The sequence below is a fragment of the Platichthys flesus genome, chromosome 24 (assembly GCF_949316205.1).
Source record: "Platichthys flesus chromosome 24, fPlaFle2.1, whole genome shotgun sequence".
NCBI lineage: Eukaryota > Metazoa > Chordata > Actinopteri > Pleuronectiformes > Pleuronectidae > Platichthys > Platichthys flesus.
In genome coordinates this window covers 6,523,615-6,541,191 of record NC_084968.1, presented here as the reverse complement: position 1 = coordinate 6,541,191, position 17,577 = coordinate 6,523,615, and the positions used below count along the sequence as shown (strand labels likewise).

At 43.2% G+C, this 17,577-nt stretch overlaps 1 protein-coding gene across 1 annotated transcript in view; it reads right to left on the bottom strand.

Annotated features, from left to right (window-relative positions):
- Nucleotides 1-787: 787 nt before the first annotated feature.
- slc8a4b (solute carrier family 8 member 4b) overlaps nt 788-17,577 on the bottom strand; it is a 41,139-nt gene continuing 24,349 nt past the window's right edge. The window contains exons 11-15 of the mRNA XM_062384582.1: nt 9,859-9,965; nt 6,322-6,446; nt 4,600-4,699; nt 3,959-4,231; nt 788-1,171 (exon numbers count right to left, since the gene is read on the bottom strand). Coding sequence (XP_062240566.1) covers nt 792-1,171; nt 3,959-4,231; nt 4,600-4,699; nt 6,322-6,446; nt 9,859-9,965 — 985 coding nt within the window. The 3' untranslated portion in view covers nt 788-791. The remainder of the gene's footprint in view (nt 1,172-3,958; nt 4,232-4,599; nt 4,700-6,321; nt 6,447-9,858; nt 9,966-17,577) is intronic.

The window sequence follows — 17,577 nt, the reverse complement described above, 5'->3', positions numbered from 1 at the left end:
AGAAGAGATGGAATAAAAAAAAAAAAAAAGGTTTTCAGTTTTCGAGCGGTCTTCTGTTGCAGAATCAGTGTATATATGATTATGTGTGTTTGTGTGTGTGTGTGTGTGCATATGTGTGTGTGTGGCTGTGTGTGTGTGTGTGTTGGCAGAAGAGAGGTTAAAAGTCATAAGTCACTGATTGAACTGGATTTGAGTGGGCATCATGGGAGAACCCAACTGTTCGCGCAACAAGGAGACACAGCTACGACACAGGGAGCGAGAGTGAGTGAGGAGGGGGGTGTAGAGTATTCTCGCCAATCTATTCTTCTTTTCTCTCATCTCTCCATTCATGTTGTACAGACTTTCATTTGGATTTAGTTTTGCTGCCTCTCTCGTCCTTCCCCCCTACACGCATGTTTCCATTCAGAGCCTGGCTGTGTCTTCTTCTCTCCTACTGGTTTGGCAGTATACTGGAACAAGTGCTCTTTAAAACCTGCATTATGATTTAATATCAATGCTTTAATCCTTTTTAATTTAGAGGGTCGGTGTAACTTGGAAGTGGGTGGGGTCTCCATGTTTAAAAGAGGTTGTTATGCTTACAACAATATTTAGTTTGGACATTCTCAGGAGTTTTAATGAAGGTTTACTCTCAAATCTATTCAAAAGGAAAAGTGTAGATCTGCTAATTCTATAAAAACTACCATCCCATAACCAGCTCTATCTTCCTGTGTCTGAACATTCCTTCCTCCATCCTTCTCTCTCTCTTCATATTGGCAGTGGGTCTCTCTCCCTCCCCCCCCGCTCCTCTCCGTTTAAAACTGCGGTAAATGGCAGTAGGCCTCCAGCGAAGCCAGCAGGATGTAAATGAGCCACATCGAGAAGAAGATTAGCGACGTGACCAACTTGCAAGTCCGCGGCCCGCCCAGCTCCCCGCCGGCCACCGCCGCCCGCCGCCGGTACAGCAGTATCAACACGCAGACCACGGCCATGATGGTGAAGAGGGTGACGGAGAAGGCCAGGTTCCCCGGGTCCACCTTGAACGGTTTGCCCCGGAAGCGCCAGACGACGGCCGCGAGGGTCCACGCCACGCCGATGCCCAGGAAGACGTTGACGGCGTTGGAGCCTGTGACGTTGCCGATGGAGGCGTCGGCATACTGGTCCTGGATGGCGGCGACTTTGCTGGCGAATGTGTCTGGATGGGAAAGACAGAATATTTACCATTTAAATTATTCTGTGGTCGATATGCTGTTACTTCACCCAGACTTTCTCAAGAGGTACATTATCATGACCTCCTCCACCATTATCATAATTGATGTTGTCAGAAGCTCTCGACTCCTCTAGTGGACAAGCGGCTGAACAACCGTGCCAACACGAAGGATGCATGGAAGCATGTGTGAAGTGACATCGTTTGAAACGGTCGTCTCTCTTTTTGTACATATAGGCAGCATAAATTAGCCTTCCCACATTTTTTATATATATTTTTTAATTAGGTGAGGACTTCAAACTAATTACTAACTCTACAGCTAAAGCACTGTATGAACAAGGCAAAAGACATGAAAACACTCCCAAGGTCAGAACAACACAGTTTAAGAATGTAAAGCAACAGTATGGAAATGAGTCTTATGTGACAAATGTTTTATGTTTAGCTCTTTCACAGCCACTGAGGAAATGACCTCAAAGTAACATACAGTATGAAAGTGGCCATACACACATACACACACACACACACACACACACAGACGTGTAAATTGTGCCTCCTGATTTAGAGAACTTGGGATACACTATTATGTAATTTACCCAAAATAGGTATTACTAATGACAATTTATTCCCTTCCAGTTTAATCCACTTGGATTATTCATATTTTCTATCCATGTTCTCGAACTAACACATATAAATCAGATTATTTTCCAGGATAGTCATAACTCATGCCTTCCTGGAATCTGCACTTGTATTTTCCCCCATCATGGAACAGATGTAATAAATGCTGCGGGCGTAACACGAGTGAAGCTCTTTGGTGTGAGGAAGATTCGGACAAAAAAAAGGGACTCCACAACTGAGTTGGCAGGAAACACCAGGGAAACAGCTGCCAGTTATTGTGCGCCTGTCTTGGCTTATTTCTATTTTTAGAAGAGCTGGCGAGATGAGTCTCAATTCTCATTTCAATGTCAGCGGGTTTAATCGAAATTCATGAAATTATCCCCCAAACTTTTCTTTCTTCTGGGCAGTCCTGCTGGTGACAGACCACACAAAAGAAATGAGAAGCGGGCGCGTGTTGTTGACACACAGGCACATGAGCTGTGGGGTTTTAATCTGAATGATGAAGCTGCAAGTGACAACTCCGAAGAGCGTACCCAAATTTAGAAACCCACTGCCTCACAGTTTTCCCTCTTAAACAGCCAGAAGCATTTAAGGGTTCAGAGCGTTCAGAGCAAGCCTCCGATCAGCGTTTGCCTCTAATTGCCTGAATCTGCAAATCGGGTGTAAATTGGCTTGATAATCCTCGAGTGCGTCTCCGATGTAATAATGCAGGAATGCTTTTATAAAATCCGGAGGAGGTGCACGTCAGAGACTGGGAGAAGCTGCGGTAAATGTTTCCAACAACTTCCAACAACAAGAAGATCACGATCACACAAACACACTCGGGAGCGCACACCCTCAGTGGAAGTTATGATAACCCGCCGGACTTGTCGCCACACAAACTTGCATCACTTTGGCCGAGCAAAAGCTTTTCACCCACGCACACACCTTGGGTATGATGGATGATACAATCGTGGACACAAACCAACCCTATAACACAACAACCCTATAAGAGGACAGAAGAGAGGGAGCGTGAAGAAGGAGCTAGGAGAGCAAGCGGTACAGATAAGTGAGGTGGAATACAAGAGGGTGAGGGAAGGACAGATAAAGGCGCAGGGAAAGAAAGTCAATGTGATGAAACAAGGCAGAAGGGAAGAGATTCCGAGAAAGAAAACGAGGAAAAGAAAAACTACAATGTCTTGTGGATATCAAGCCTGAATATACAGCCTCTTATTCCAACACACACTATAATACGGCTGTTGGAGGAATTGATTCAAACGCTAATTTCCAGAGACCTCGCACCAAGGCAGCAAAGTTATCACCTGCAGGAATCGCAAAGGAGCAACTTCTATAAATCATACACCGGGGCTTCAATAAAACAGCTGACGAGAGGAAAGAAGGGGGGAATTGAATTAAAGCTCTGGGACGATGCGTCTCCGCCCGGGTGGAGACAGACTCAGGCTGAGAGCTCTGATGGAGCCGGGGTGTTACAATACAATTTGGATTTCCAAGCCTCCAGACTGACGGCGGCTGCAAGTGAAATGAGATGGAGGAGAGAGGATCAGGGTCTGCTTTTATTTGTTTACTCACCTGTCTGTCACCTCAGATATTGGAGGTGAATATGCATATTATTTTATGTTTATTAACGGTTTGATTTTATTGTGAGGAAACTTAAACTTAAAAATTACGATACTGCAGCTATTTGTGTTTTGGAAATATCTGTGGAAACACCTTCTCAGCTTTATGCTCCAGGGGGGGGATTCTCCCTGGCAAAAGCGAAATGGCGTTTTGAGAGCAGGCAATGCTGAGAGATTCCTTAAAATCTAAAATGGCTAACTAGCTTCCGGTTGGACCGCTGAAGAGAGCTAGCTTTACCAAGACTTGTTGAGTCATCAGCTGCCGTTATATGAAGGAGGATGTTTATCCTGCCGTAGCTGCTAACCTGTTGCAAAAATGGACGACATGACAGCTTCCCGAAAGTTAAAGTTTTTGAATCGTCCCCTGGTGGCTGACTGCAGTGTAGGTCCTAAATCCTCCTCCATGTTAGTAAACGGCACTTGGATCAATTTCAAAAGTTGTAGAAGTACAAGCATTGAGTTAGTTTGACTTTGGTGTTTCAGAATGTCAAATAATAAATGCATTTAATATATATTCACACAATGTACAAATATAATTGTTCACCTGGCACAGATGTTCCCAGCGCCACAAACACCACGGCGGTCACAGAATCCTTCAGTCCTATCGTGCAGCCGAAGTGCGACGCCAGATCGCCGGTGACCGCCGTCAGGCAGCCGATGAGCGATATCGAGACGAAGAAGCAGGCCCAGCCGTTCCAGTACTCAGTGGGCGGGACGAAGGCGAACAGCACCTTCCAGAAGACGGTGAGGAAGTGCATGATGTAGTCGAAGCAGGACGGCAGCCGCTCCTCGCCGCTCTCCTCCTCGTCGTCATCTCCTTTCAGGGAGAAAGGCAAAAAGAGCAGTGAGACAAATTGAAAAGAAAGGAGACAGGCGGTTTAGGATTGACTAAGAAGGACACATTGAATTATGGAGTGGATCTGAATAAACAGGTGTATCTAGGAATTGTTTTTCCTGATGTGGGAGAGGGCTTGAGCCTTGACAGAGGTGTGCACTCTCCTAGTTAAAAATCAAACTTCAACAAACTCTTGTCAAGAGAAAGAAAAAGTGTATAACTCTCTTTAAAGGACAAAAAAATATAGTGTTATCAGAGGACATAGAAAAAATGGTGAAAGCTGTGAACTGATAAGACATAAATTCATTGAACAAACGCTGATGCAAACCTTTAGAAAATGTGAGAGTTACCTGCACTGACAGTAACGGCATTGACAAACTGCTCCCTCCAGCTGCTGCTCCCCACCACCAGGGCCAGGTTTGTCTTCTTGATCAGCTTATCTACCGTACTCTACACACACACACACACACACACACACACACACACACACACAAACATAAGAAAACATGCAAGTGGATACAGATGAGGCAGAAGGGAAAAGAAACAACCCTCAAGTGGTTAATTCACAGATAGAGGAAAATGCTGATTTCATGCCTTTCAATTAGCCTCCACGTTTCTACGATCTACGAAAAAAATCATTTTTACATAACGCTGAGAATTAGAGGTATAGGATGAGCTAATTAATACGATGCTGTGAAATTGAAAGTTCCAATGATGCCCCCTGTGAAATCTAGGGGAAAGCCTTCGGGCACACCAGCTGAGCTTGTTTTATATTCAAAGCAGCGAGGAAGAGGAGGGATAAAAGATGTTGATGCAAAACAGCTTACAGCAGCTACAGAGCATCGCACCAGCAGTCATTATCATAACTCAGCTGACAGGGCTTTGAGGGGAGAGAAGCCTGCATGGTTTACAATCTAATATGAGAAAGGCATCATCGAAAAAAAAAGCCCGCCACAATATCAGCACTTTCAATAAGAGAAGAGATTGTTCTGTATTGTCCAATACAGGGACGTGCACAGACATTTTGAGGGTCATTGCTCTAACCTGAATAGAAGACAACACCCCCCATGCTTGTGTCAGTTAGTACATCAGTGCAGACAGGATATTGCTTCCTGTTGAGCTAGTTCAACTCTGTCATCTGTGTGACGGCAAAGGACAATATTTAAACCTAAAAAATAAACGTAAATAAATCACTGTGCACCTTATGTAAAGCTGGACAGTGTCACAAAAATCACTTTACATTATTAAAAAAATTATTTTATGATTGGGTGTTATCCGTATGCTGTGCACGCCCAAGGTCCAGTAGCAGATAGATGAGGTAGCATAGCATGCAAAGGCAAAGTAAAGAGGGAGAAAGATAGTTAACCTGTTCAGCTTTTGTCAAAAGCGTAGTTACTGCTCTCTGCATATGCGCACACACACAAACACAAAATTTTAAAAATGGACAAATGAGCAAATTAAATGGTGAACAACACAATACAGTATGATCGATGACATTTTAAGACAAACAAAAATGACAGATTACACACAATCTCATATAGAGATTAGCAGAATAACAACTTCTGAAAGGTAATGAAAGCTGAACATGGAAGGATCTCAAAATCACAAACTGATCAAATTTAAAAACACATTCAATAGCTGCAATATTCATTGAATTAGTTTTATTATTTACTGGTGGACTGTACCAGCACCTTTCCTTCTTCTAGGGTCTGCTGTGTACTGGAACAAGCTAACAGCTCACTTTGAATCCATTATCTTTTGTCTTTTTGCATCACAATGACAAGCTTCTCATTAGAGACTCCATTACAAAATGAATCATTCATCCTCCCTACTGGGGCGGCTGACATTTACTTTGAGCCATTTTACAACTGATCTGCATTTCAAGTCAACTTTTCTCTGTAGGTAATATTCCACTCGGCTGATTTGATGGAGACCAAACTGGTGGGTGTTGTTCTTTCATCAAGACTTGAACTTTTTAACAGAGAGCTGCTAAAATAGATATACGACATTCACTCACATGTATTTTACAATAACTGAGAAGTAGACACACACACATAAACACACAAACTTACCTTGAACTCGTAGGACTCCTCTATGACCACTTCTACCTGCGTGTGTTCACCCAGACTGGGACAGCCCATCTTCGCCACCTCCTCGTCCTCTGCTCCCACTAACGGCTTGTTCTCATTGGAGTCGCCTGGGAGACCAGAGAGATGACTGGGTTAGTCATCGGTTGCCAAATAATGGTTTCACAGACTCGTCAACCATCGAAACCACTACTCAACATGGTGCTTCAGAAAGACTGGTCATCTGTGGTTTTAACCCGGTATGGGCAAACAGCAGTACAATGCAATGCAACAGGAGGTGCTTTTGTTCCTAAAAAACAGTTGGCAAGCCATAGGCCAAGTTGTCATGTGTGACTTTAATGGCGGAGATAAGCCTGCTCACACATACGTGAATGTGAAGTACATATCGCTGGTCAAAGTGCATGAGAGTTGAACTACCTGCTAACTCATACTGGGGTTCGCCTCGCCACAGGAAGTGAATGTTATGAACAGGAGGTGAAGATTTACCCCGACGAGTGACCGGCCCCATTTTCTTGCTTTTAAATACGCATCATGGCTGCCTGGCATATCCTGTGTCCTTTGGTGTGTCGGGACGGGTCAGTTAGATACAACACGCAGTTACTAGGAATAACATGTACCGCCATGCGCTTTCTTTGAGTTTCATCTCTCTCTTAAACACGTTTATCTGCTTTAATGCTGTAGTCGTGAATGCCCTAGTTGCTAATGCTAATATTCAAAAGCTGAAGTGCCACATGGGAATCCGAGCTATCAAGCATCCCCTGCTAATATAAATCTGCATACACAAGGAATTCTATCAATTTGACCCCTGAAACGACCCTTCCATATGCCTTTCTCACTCACTCAGTGACAGTCTTTAATTGAGCCTGCTGTTATCAGTGCCGACCAGCTGTAAGTGAAAACACTGTACAGTATGTTATACAGTGTGTGTGTGTGTGCGGTGGCTCAGTGTGTGTAAATGTCAGGCCAGCAGCTCAGTGTCATCAAATAATTATTTCTAATTATATTTGTCTGTAATGAAACATGCCCTCTGCATGTCTGACATCTAGAGTCTGGACCCTGACGCCACCACCAAGAGTCTGTGTGCTGGGAAGGAGAGAGATAAAAAATCAATTGTCGACCACTGTGGAGACTGAGGTTTGAAACCTCGGCCTGTAACTGGAGGCCCCCGTTTAACACAACCGCTGTTGTACACATGAATGAGTCTGAAACCTTTCGAAATGCCTCTGATGCTCGACTGGGAGAGAGTAGTGACTTGAGCCTCCATGTTGGCAGGTTAACACAAGTGGCTGGCAGATTCATGTCTATTGGAACAAGCACTTGGCTGTTCATGACCTACAGAGGACAACAATGAAGGAGCAGGAGAAGAAGCATAGAAAGGGAACTTGGTTGGAACTACTGGCCCATAGAGTAAAGAGAGAATAACTGTCCAATCTTGTGAGGATGACAAAGTGAGTAGTTGTCTCACACTTAAGGCTGTGGGCCAGTATTGATGGAAAATCTGAAATTAAGTGCCATTGTGCAAATACTATTGGACAATTTTTGGGTAAAGTAAAAATGCAAGAGTAGTCTTTAATGTCACTCTTTATAACACACAATGTTTATCATTTAATGGACGGTATCTTTAAAAACCACCACTACATCCCTGGACAGGAATCTTATAGGTTTTGCAGATATTCTATTATAAGCCAGAGTTTTGGACAAATTGAGAAGTTGACGTGACGATGACACTTGGGCCAAAAATGACAGCGTCACCACAGTTGTTATATTGCACCCTGAAGGGATGAGTGTCATAGCCACAGAGATTTCATGGCAGTCGACTCGATAGCGAAGACATGTCGCTGAAGACCACAAATGTCAAACTCTCAGTAGCAGTAAGGTGAGGGGATTAACCAGCCAGTGTTCTATCCGTCCTGTAGATGTTCAGCTTCATCCTTTAAATTAAATGTCAATAAACACTGACCAACTAGCACTGCTATCCCTGGAGTCACGTCACCAGTAAAACTTAAAAGACGGATGATACCGTGCTGTGCCAAGACAATATATATTTACTGGGCTGAAAAGGATTTATAAATAAATAAATAGGATTATCCAATAATTTAATTTTAACAAGCCCCTTAGATATATCCTGTGACCCCACAGGTTGAGAGACACTGCTTAAGCCTGAAACATGCTTCTGCGACTGCGTCTGCGTCTTTTCACGCCGCTGTGGCGCAAGACTCGTTTTCATTCATGCTTCCCCAACCGTTGCGCGTCTTACAAAGCAATTCCGCGCCAGAACACTAGGCGGAGTAATGCTTTTTGTCGAGACGACCTTAGAGACGCCTTCTTTCTTCTTCGTCGATTGTTTATTTACATAGCCACTGCGGCTCCTCGTAGCCTTTTTCTGGCAGACAAATCCGCCAGTCAGTGACAGGTTATACAAGTGATCATACTATCGGATATCTTCTGCCAAGTGCTCTTCTGTTTGGTCCATATTCGTTCTTCTAAATCTTCCGTGATTTCTGCCGGTATTATGGGGCATGAAACCGGAAATGCAGCTCCAGAAGGGATGTAGAGCAGACCAATCACAGCCTTGCGGGCTGAGTGAGCTTGCGGAGCTTTGCCGTAAATTTTAGAAAAGGGGGTCGACACCCGTCAGCACGTAAGGAGGGATACATAAGCACGTAAGGGACCCGGAAGGGCTCTTGCGCTTACGGGCCCGTGAAAACGCAGAAGCATGTTTCAGGCTTTAGATGTGTGCATCTATCCTGTTAATAACACAAAATACAATCCTAAGTGACCTGCCAGAGATTAGTGGCATGTCTGCGCTAATAAGACTTTGCAAAGTTTCAACTAAAGCTTCCTTAATTCTTAAAGAAACGTTAAAGGGCTTAGACCTTTTAGATTCATAGATTTGTAAGCTTTTATAATGCAGATTAAAACATGACAGGAGAGGAAATCGACCAAAATAGTTCTTTAGTTTGGAACGAACTACTTATTGTTCAATCTGCAAATGTCTTCCTGCCTAGCTCAATGAAATCTTTACAGTTATGACCCCAGAACACAGTGAGTGCATCTGGCTATTTATATACTGTAGGATATCACTTATTTATGTAAAGTCTAAGTCAAGAAAGTGAATCAAATACAGATTGGGACAGGTTATTTTTCTAGTGAGTTCCAACATGATATGATGACGATGTTGCATATGTTAAAAAAAACTTCCATTTTGAGCCTGGTGCTTTTTAAAATCTAAGCCAGGTCCTTAGTGGTTCAAGTAAAATGTTTCCAAACTTAATCTGAGTTTAGTTTGGAGGCCTCAGGCAATCGATGCCGGTCTTGCCCTGTTTATAGGAGATAGGTGTGTACGCGGCCTGGGACTCTGGTGGCAACGCTCAACAAAGACTCTGTTGTGTCTGTCACACCCATCAATTCTTCCTGCTCCTGCTCCTGAATACTTGATATTCTCCTTGAACAACAGCCACACACACACACACACACACACACAGACACACACACACACACACGGTATACACGCAGACTCACCGTGTTTCTGTCCTATCTCCAGCAGGACCGGCTCTCCCAGCTCGATGGTGAAAGACTTGTTCTTCTCATACTCTTCATCATCAATAATCTTCACCTCGATGATCTTCCTGTTGTAGAGAGAAGCGAGACACAAAACTGAGTGCATTCCAGATCATTAGCCATTTTTGTTTTATGAGCTCCCTCATAATAAAAAAGTCGTTCCCAGCCAATGTGTTTTGTGCAACATCAAAATACAGAAAGTTTCCTCTCGTCAAACTTTAATCAGAAGTTATTTCTGCTGCTCAGGCACAAAACACAGCAGCAAGAGTGAGGACTTCTACACGAGGCGCACAAAACATAAAAAACGAACAGATAAATCTGCTCTCCTCCGTGTCCTCATGCAGGAGATGATAAGGAGTCTCTGCAAAGATGAAGGCCGAGGCCCGAGTCGACATGTCTCAGTGAGACACTACACCAGGCTGCTAATTTGTCCCCGGCTGACAGTGATGCCACGCACAGCTCAGCCACTGCTGAGACATGTTCAGTTAGGAGCACCCAGGAGAGAGGCCCAAAATGCAGCACCGAGAGTTTTGAGGGGAGGCATGCCACGACCGAAGCTTAATAAGTCAAGTGAGAAATAAAGAGGTGTGCACACCGCCTCATAAATGTGATGATACCAGTTCGTTATCACCTTTGACGGAAGAGAGAAGATCTGTTAATTTTAACGTATTGTGAAACACTGCTGTTAGTGTTCACCATCGACAAAAGATCAGAAACACTCTTTTCAAACTGGATATTAATCACTTGCAGAAAAGCTCATCTGCAAAACAGTGTGAAGAAAGATGACAGCTACATTTCATTATTTCAGCTCGATATTCTGAGTGTTCTTCCCGAGTCTCATGATGCTTTATTCCTTCTCTGTGAAACATTTATTGAGTCAGTGCTGTAAGAAATTTCAACCATGCAATGTTTGCACCCATGTTTGCAACAAGCTCAGTGGTGGGGCCGGACCTGGACTGTGAGGAGGGAGTGACTTAGAAGAGGTTGAGAGGAGAACTAAAAGCCAACATGGTCAACCCCTCTCATCCCCTCTCTGCTGACTCGAGAGGGGATGAATAAAGGTGCATCTCATATTTCGAAAAGCATGTGATATATGAACTATGCTGTTGGTGCTTCTAGATAACTCTCGTTAGTCTGGCCTCTTCCTCGCCCGCATCACCTCAAGTATATCACCTCCATTGCACCACTCCATCTGTATCTGACAGACAGAGAGGAAGAGAGAGTGTTCATTTCCACCCGGTTGTGTCATCATGTGCCTCACTGTCAGCCATGTTGACTCTGACGCCGCAAATAAGCTTCGGTTCGACAGAGAGAAAAACGGGAGGGAGAGGTGGAGGCAGGATGAGGGGGGGGGGGGGGAGATGGATATGAGAGATGGAGGTGTAGAGAAGTGGAAGAACATTGTTTTCATTGGTGAGCTGCGCAGCTACAGTGGATGAAACTGGCTGGATTTGCTGTTTCTATCGACTCCGGATAACTGTTTAGTCAGATGGGAAACTGAAGAGGAAAGAAACACTTTGCTGCTACATGCAAACTTATGTGAGGAAGAAGTGGAGCTGACTTCTTTTTTGGATTAATCATGTCTTAATCAAGCGAATGAACAGAAATGAATCACAAGGTTACTGTTATAAACACTGCCATTACATTTGATTGTCATGTGTTTTGATCCCATTTATACGTGCCTACGTCTGAATGTGTGTTTGGGTTGAAGGCATGTTGGTGCGTGTGTGTAAATGTGCTGTTCTTGAATCAGTTTGATGAAATGTAGTTTTATATACGTTGAATACACCCATTTCTATTCATAGATATTGTTCACATCATTTCCATGCAAGAAAGGTCAAACCCAACCAACGTAGAAGAAATTCAAACACCTCCAAATTAGCCCATTTCTACAGTAAAATCCGTGGAGAGTGTAGAGAGGGATGAACAGAGAAGAGGAGAGAGAAAAAAAAGGTTAAAAGAGTGTTGGGGGGTAAAAAGAAGTAAACACACACGCACACACTGAAGGATCACAATTTAACCTGCCTTTTCAAACACAGACAAATCATATCATGGACAGTGATGGGGAACATGCACCCACATATTCAGGGAATATTTACTGTTATTCAGTGTATTTCATGTTGCACGTCGTACTCATTACACAGAGTGTGGTTTGTATGAACAGACAGAAACCACCCCCACATGTGCTCATGCTTCACTGGTGGTACAAAAACACACACACGAGAACACAAAGACGCAAACAACTCCGCTCACTGTACACAAAAACGCATGTTAATGTGTTCCAGCCAACGCTTGGGGGGGGTTCATTACCGTATGTGTGCACTAATCTTGCCAATTTACACGTTGCAGGCGACACACACTCACACACTCTCCCACTGACTGTAGAGCTTTCATTATTCATACTTGGTGCTGGCTGTATAGCAGCACTCCCATCTGTGCCTTCCTCTCTCCCTTACGTCTCTTGAAGCCCCCTCCTCAAATGATTTTCTCTTCATCACATGAACCCAAATCTCTCTTTCCCTTTCTCTTATTTGTTTTAGCCTTAGATTTTAAAACACTTGTAAGTGATGTCAGGGATCTTTGTTTTTCGGCTTTCAACACCCTCCCTGCTCAGTTATATGAAGTGTTTGGGTGGATTCGGGTGCTTGTGAAAAGCTCCTACATCCCTGACTTTGAGAGTCAGCAATACTGGTCCTGGGGATTATCAGCAGGGGTCCAGGGCTTTGTGAAGCTTTGGCTTTAGATGGCAAGTATTTTAGTTTTACTTTGACGTTTTTAGTTTTCTCTAGAAGCCTCTAGACTTTTACCAGGTACTATAAAAAAGGCAAAACATCACTCTTGTTAATTCAGCTTGAGTCTGGTTTATAGTCCTCTTAACTTTATCTTTTTTTTTGTTTTACTTATCTTCTATGATTACGACTGTGTTTGTCTTTTCACACATTTTATTTCTATCATAGGGCTTCTCATCTTTTATAGATCCCCTTGTTGCAGCTCATACCCAACACAACCCAAGACCAACTTGAGATATCGGCAGTCCACTTTTGTGTTGTACCCATGAGGTGTTTTCAGTTTCCACTGCTGGGTAGGCAACAATTTCACTGTTTTCCTCAGTCAGAATATTACCACAGATAAAAACAAACGCTAAAGATGCTGTGAAAATGTAAGTGCACCCAAAAATGATTCCAGAATTGGACAGGCACTACTTCCCTTCACATATTTATACCTTCCACTGATATATAATAATCCAAAAACTGCTTTAGCATCCCATAGAATAAGCACCTGACAAATAGAGAAACAACCAGAGAGAAAATACGCAGAGCACAAACTTGTTGCTCTGTTGAAGTCATGCTGTTCATCCTGTAGAAACAATCCTAAATGCAATACATCACATCACTCCTCTCCCACCTTCATTCTCTACTATCTCTATATCTACTCTTTCTCTCTGTGCTTCTCTATATTTCTTGCTTGTTACTTTTTGACACCTGCTCCCACAGAAAGTTCCTCGGTCGGAGAGTAGCCTCCGTGCCCTTGTGTGTCAACAGCCTGACACAAAACTCACACTCGCACACACACACAGCTTCACTGAAGACAGAAATAAAATAGAGTGAGAAAAGGTCAACAAGAGGCATTGATGATTGAAAAGCCCAGACGAATATCAAGATGGCTGTAAATTACTTTAATGGATAAGTTTCATATTGCTGTGCAGTGTGCAATGTGTGTGTGTGCATGTCTGACTTTAAACTTCTCACAGAGGTGAATGATTGAATGACAGTTGAATTTTATTAGCTGTGACCTCATCGCATTACTTAATGGACAAAACCTCTCTTTATATTTCAGTCTCCATCGCTTTCCATTTTCTTCTGGCTGCAATTCTACTTGTGATTTACAGCCACTAGAAGCCCTGCTTGTGTGTGTGCGGCAATATGTGCGTGAGAGAAGGAGAGAAATCATCTTCGAGAACCACAACAGCAAACAATTCATTTTCTTGAGTGAGATTGATTCTTATATATATTAACACTACAATTTTGCAATTTCTGCTTCCAACTGAGCCTCTAAATCTTAGACACACTCACACCCAAGCACGCATGCACGCACACATACACACAAACAAACAGACACACACACAAACACAAAGTTGTGATAGCTTTGCAGTAACATCTAGAATCTAGAAGTCAGATTTGCAAGCAATTAGGTTTTGCTCTGTTGGGTCATATTCTTTTTCATTTGGTAAAGGGTCATTGTTCCCATAACATTGCATTTGCTTTTACATGGATGATACTGTCTTTGTAGTATATGTTAATATATTAAATATATATATATATATACACAAACAAATTAACACACTTTAAACTGCAGGTCGAAATATAAAAAAATGTACTCAAATCATAGTACCACATTGGCTTTTCTATCGAGTAAAAGTAAGGAAGTAGTAGTAATATATAATAACAAAGTAAACGCGCTTCACCTTCTTTGAACCTAAACTTTTTGTGTAAGTGTAAAACAGAAAAGGGTTCCACTGTCACTATCTATCAGTCTGAAAACTGCTGACGTTAGAGTCAGTGGGACTCTGAGCTAAAGCTGCCTTTTTAAGTATTTTAGAGATAATATAAAGTGGAAATGGCAAAATTACAATATAAAGATAAAGTATAAAAATAAAGAAAATGCACGGCCGTGTGTGATCAAGTGATAAAATGCTAATGTATCTGTCTTTGTCACACACATATGCCCACACAGACACACTTCAAGGAGAGCAGGTAGGCTGAAAGAAATCCTTCACTCAGCTCTTCTCGTCCGAGCGGAGGCTAAACAATTTCGAGGGAGGCCATCGGAGAGGGCGAGCGAGATATTAAGCTCTTAAGGGGAGAGATATTAGCCCTCTTAATCATATCATGGAACTCAAAATGAGAAACTCCACGAAACAGACACTCTGTGTCACCCACAAACACACTCGTGCTAAGTGGTCTCCTGCTGTGGTGACTAATAAAGTTGTGTCTCTGGTGTCTGTGTGGGAGACGGAGATGGGTGGGCGCAGGAGATGATTTGAGGCTGAGGGAAGAGGGTCAGAGCGAAATATGGAAATAGGAGGATTAGAATGTGACAGATAAAGAGTGTGAGAAGAAGGACAAAAAGAAGATGAGGATGCGGCCGGGATGGAGTTAGTAAGAAAATGCTGTCGAGGTAAAAGGAGAAGAAGAAAAGATAAGGGTTCTCCTGCCTCTCACACAGGAAATTCAATACACTCAGGGTAAAAGGTGACCCCCAGTTAAAAAACGAGACTTTCTACTTCTCCACCAGATTGCCTTCTTTATATATGAATGGCAAACTCCAGAAAGGGTCTGGGAAACATTTTGCTGACTTCATGCCTGAAACCGGCTCAGCACAGCTGGTGATGTTTGAATGGAGCAGATAGCAGGTATTTGATTGATGTAACCAATCAAAACTGAAATGACATGGAAGTTGGAGCTAGGTTACCATTACTAGGTTTCTGAAAGGAACTTCTGTCCGTATGATGTATAGGAAAAACGTTTTTCATATATAAATCTTTAGTACTTAATAGTAAAAAGATGCAAGTGATAACTGTTTAAAGAAGTCTAAATAATAAGTGAATTTACCTACAGTGCATCAGACAAGAAACCAGTAGACTGTTGTTTCGATTGCACACAATGTTGATGCTATTTGTCGCGTAAACATCCTCCAGCAAAGCCTCTGTGAGCACCAATGCTCCTGAGAGTTTGAATGCTCAACATGACCTCATAATATATGAACCGTTCATCTCCGGTATGAAAAGACAATTAGCGGGTGAAACCCTGCGCTGAGCTGTAATCCAGTTGCTGCATAAGAGACTCTAACAGAATGCACCTTGATGGAGAACATAACTCCAGCTTCACTCTGAATGCAGAATGCGTGACTTGAAGGAAGTTCCATTATGTACTTGACTCTCTGTTGTCATCCAGGACGGAGAGGAAGGAGAGGAAGGGGAAGAATGACAGATAAGAGAGGTTGAGAGGGAGGGAGCTTGTTAGAGTCTGAAACACCAATGGGTGATACAATATGGAGGATGTATGGTTGGCCTGGAAACCATTGAGTCAGGTAAACACAGAGTTGAGTATCATCCACACCCACACATACACACGCAAAGAGCTACAGTATATACACACACGCATTACATTGTAAGTGTGTGTGTCTTCAGATCAACCGTGTATACAAAGTGTGTGCATGCTTATGCCTTCCTATCTGTATGAGGTTGTGCAGGATTAAGCAATGTCACAAATCACATCATGCATATTACCACGCTCACATGCACGCGCACAAATCTGCATGATGTACTGTAATCCAGAAGAGCTACTGTACTGTTAACCGCCGGGAATAGAAGAGGGAGAAAATGGGGGGATGGAGGAGAGGATGATTAAGAAACGGTAGCAATGGCCAAGGCAAAACGGGGAAAAGAGAAATGAAGGGTAAGAAACGTGAGGCTCAGATGAAGAAGAGGAGAGGCCGAGGAAATGACACGGTTTACGAAAGAAGTAATGGGATAAAAAAATAGGATGAAGGGGGAAGAGACAGATTGGAGGGGGAGGAAAGAGGAAAGAGGAAAAATGAGATTATGTGTGGAGGGGAAATAACGAGAAGAAGGAGGAAGGAGAACCTGTGGTTTTGGCGAGAAATGGGCGGACTGATGAGGTTTGATGCAAAACATGGAGGTTGAGAAAGCAAAGCTCACGCACTACTGGGACTTGTCCCATCAGGTTAAAAGGAGCATGGAACACACAGGAGCTGACGCACAGCGTACATATAATGTACATTACTCATATCCAGAGTGGCAGCAGCATTGCACGCAATCTGCACGTGTGCGTAAGACTGTGCGCGCGCAAAACACACGTTTATATCCTCTTTGATCAAGATCTCTCCCCCCACAGCTACTCTGGCTCTGTTCATTCAAATACGCCTCATTTGCATGAATGGGTACTGCGTGTTGCAGAGGACAACATAAACATATGACACAGACAATATGTCTCCTCATTGGAGTTACATGGGCCATATTTGGGTTAGTTCTGGTGCCACAGTTTGATTAATATATTCCTCTGAAATGAATCTATTTAGATCGGCATTGTAAAAGATGCAGCTTGTATATATCTGCTGATTTCTGTGGCCTAATTGAGAACGCTACATTCCCCCCCCCCCCCCCCACACCTCTCGTTCTGCCTCTCTGTGTGTGATGTTACTTGGGGAGGGTCTCATGAGGAAAAGACCGCACTTAGCAGTTTTCAAAGGAAGCACAGAAACACAATCGCACTCTTCATTAACACTTTTCATATACTATTCATGGGAAAAAAGGCAGAATGAGGGCTTGGTGTGGCTCAACATTTGAGGCTCGTGTCTTCAATCACACGAGACGGACGGACCCACAATCCTGGCACTTTGCCCTCCGTGGGCCTTTTGTGTCCGTTCAGAAAAGCGAGAGAGGAATATATTGGGATCCCAGGGATATCACGGTGCTTTGGGCAGGGAGGAATCACTGCTTGCCTTCGCGTCCGAAGGGATTCGCCCACCGACTTTCACGAGAGCGCATGAATCCGCAAATCAGCTGAGAGTCTTTTTGATGCGGCTTGTTCATAATGGGTCAGGGGGCTTTTGACTGAACACTTTGACTTTATGTAATAGTTTATGTAACAGCTTGTG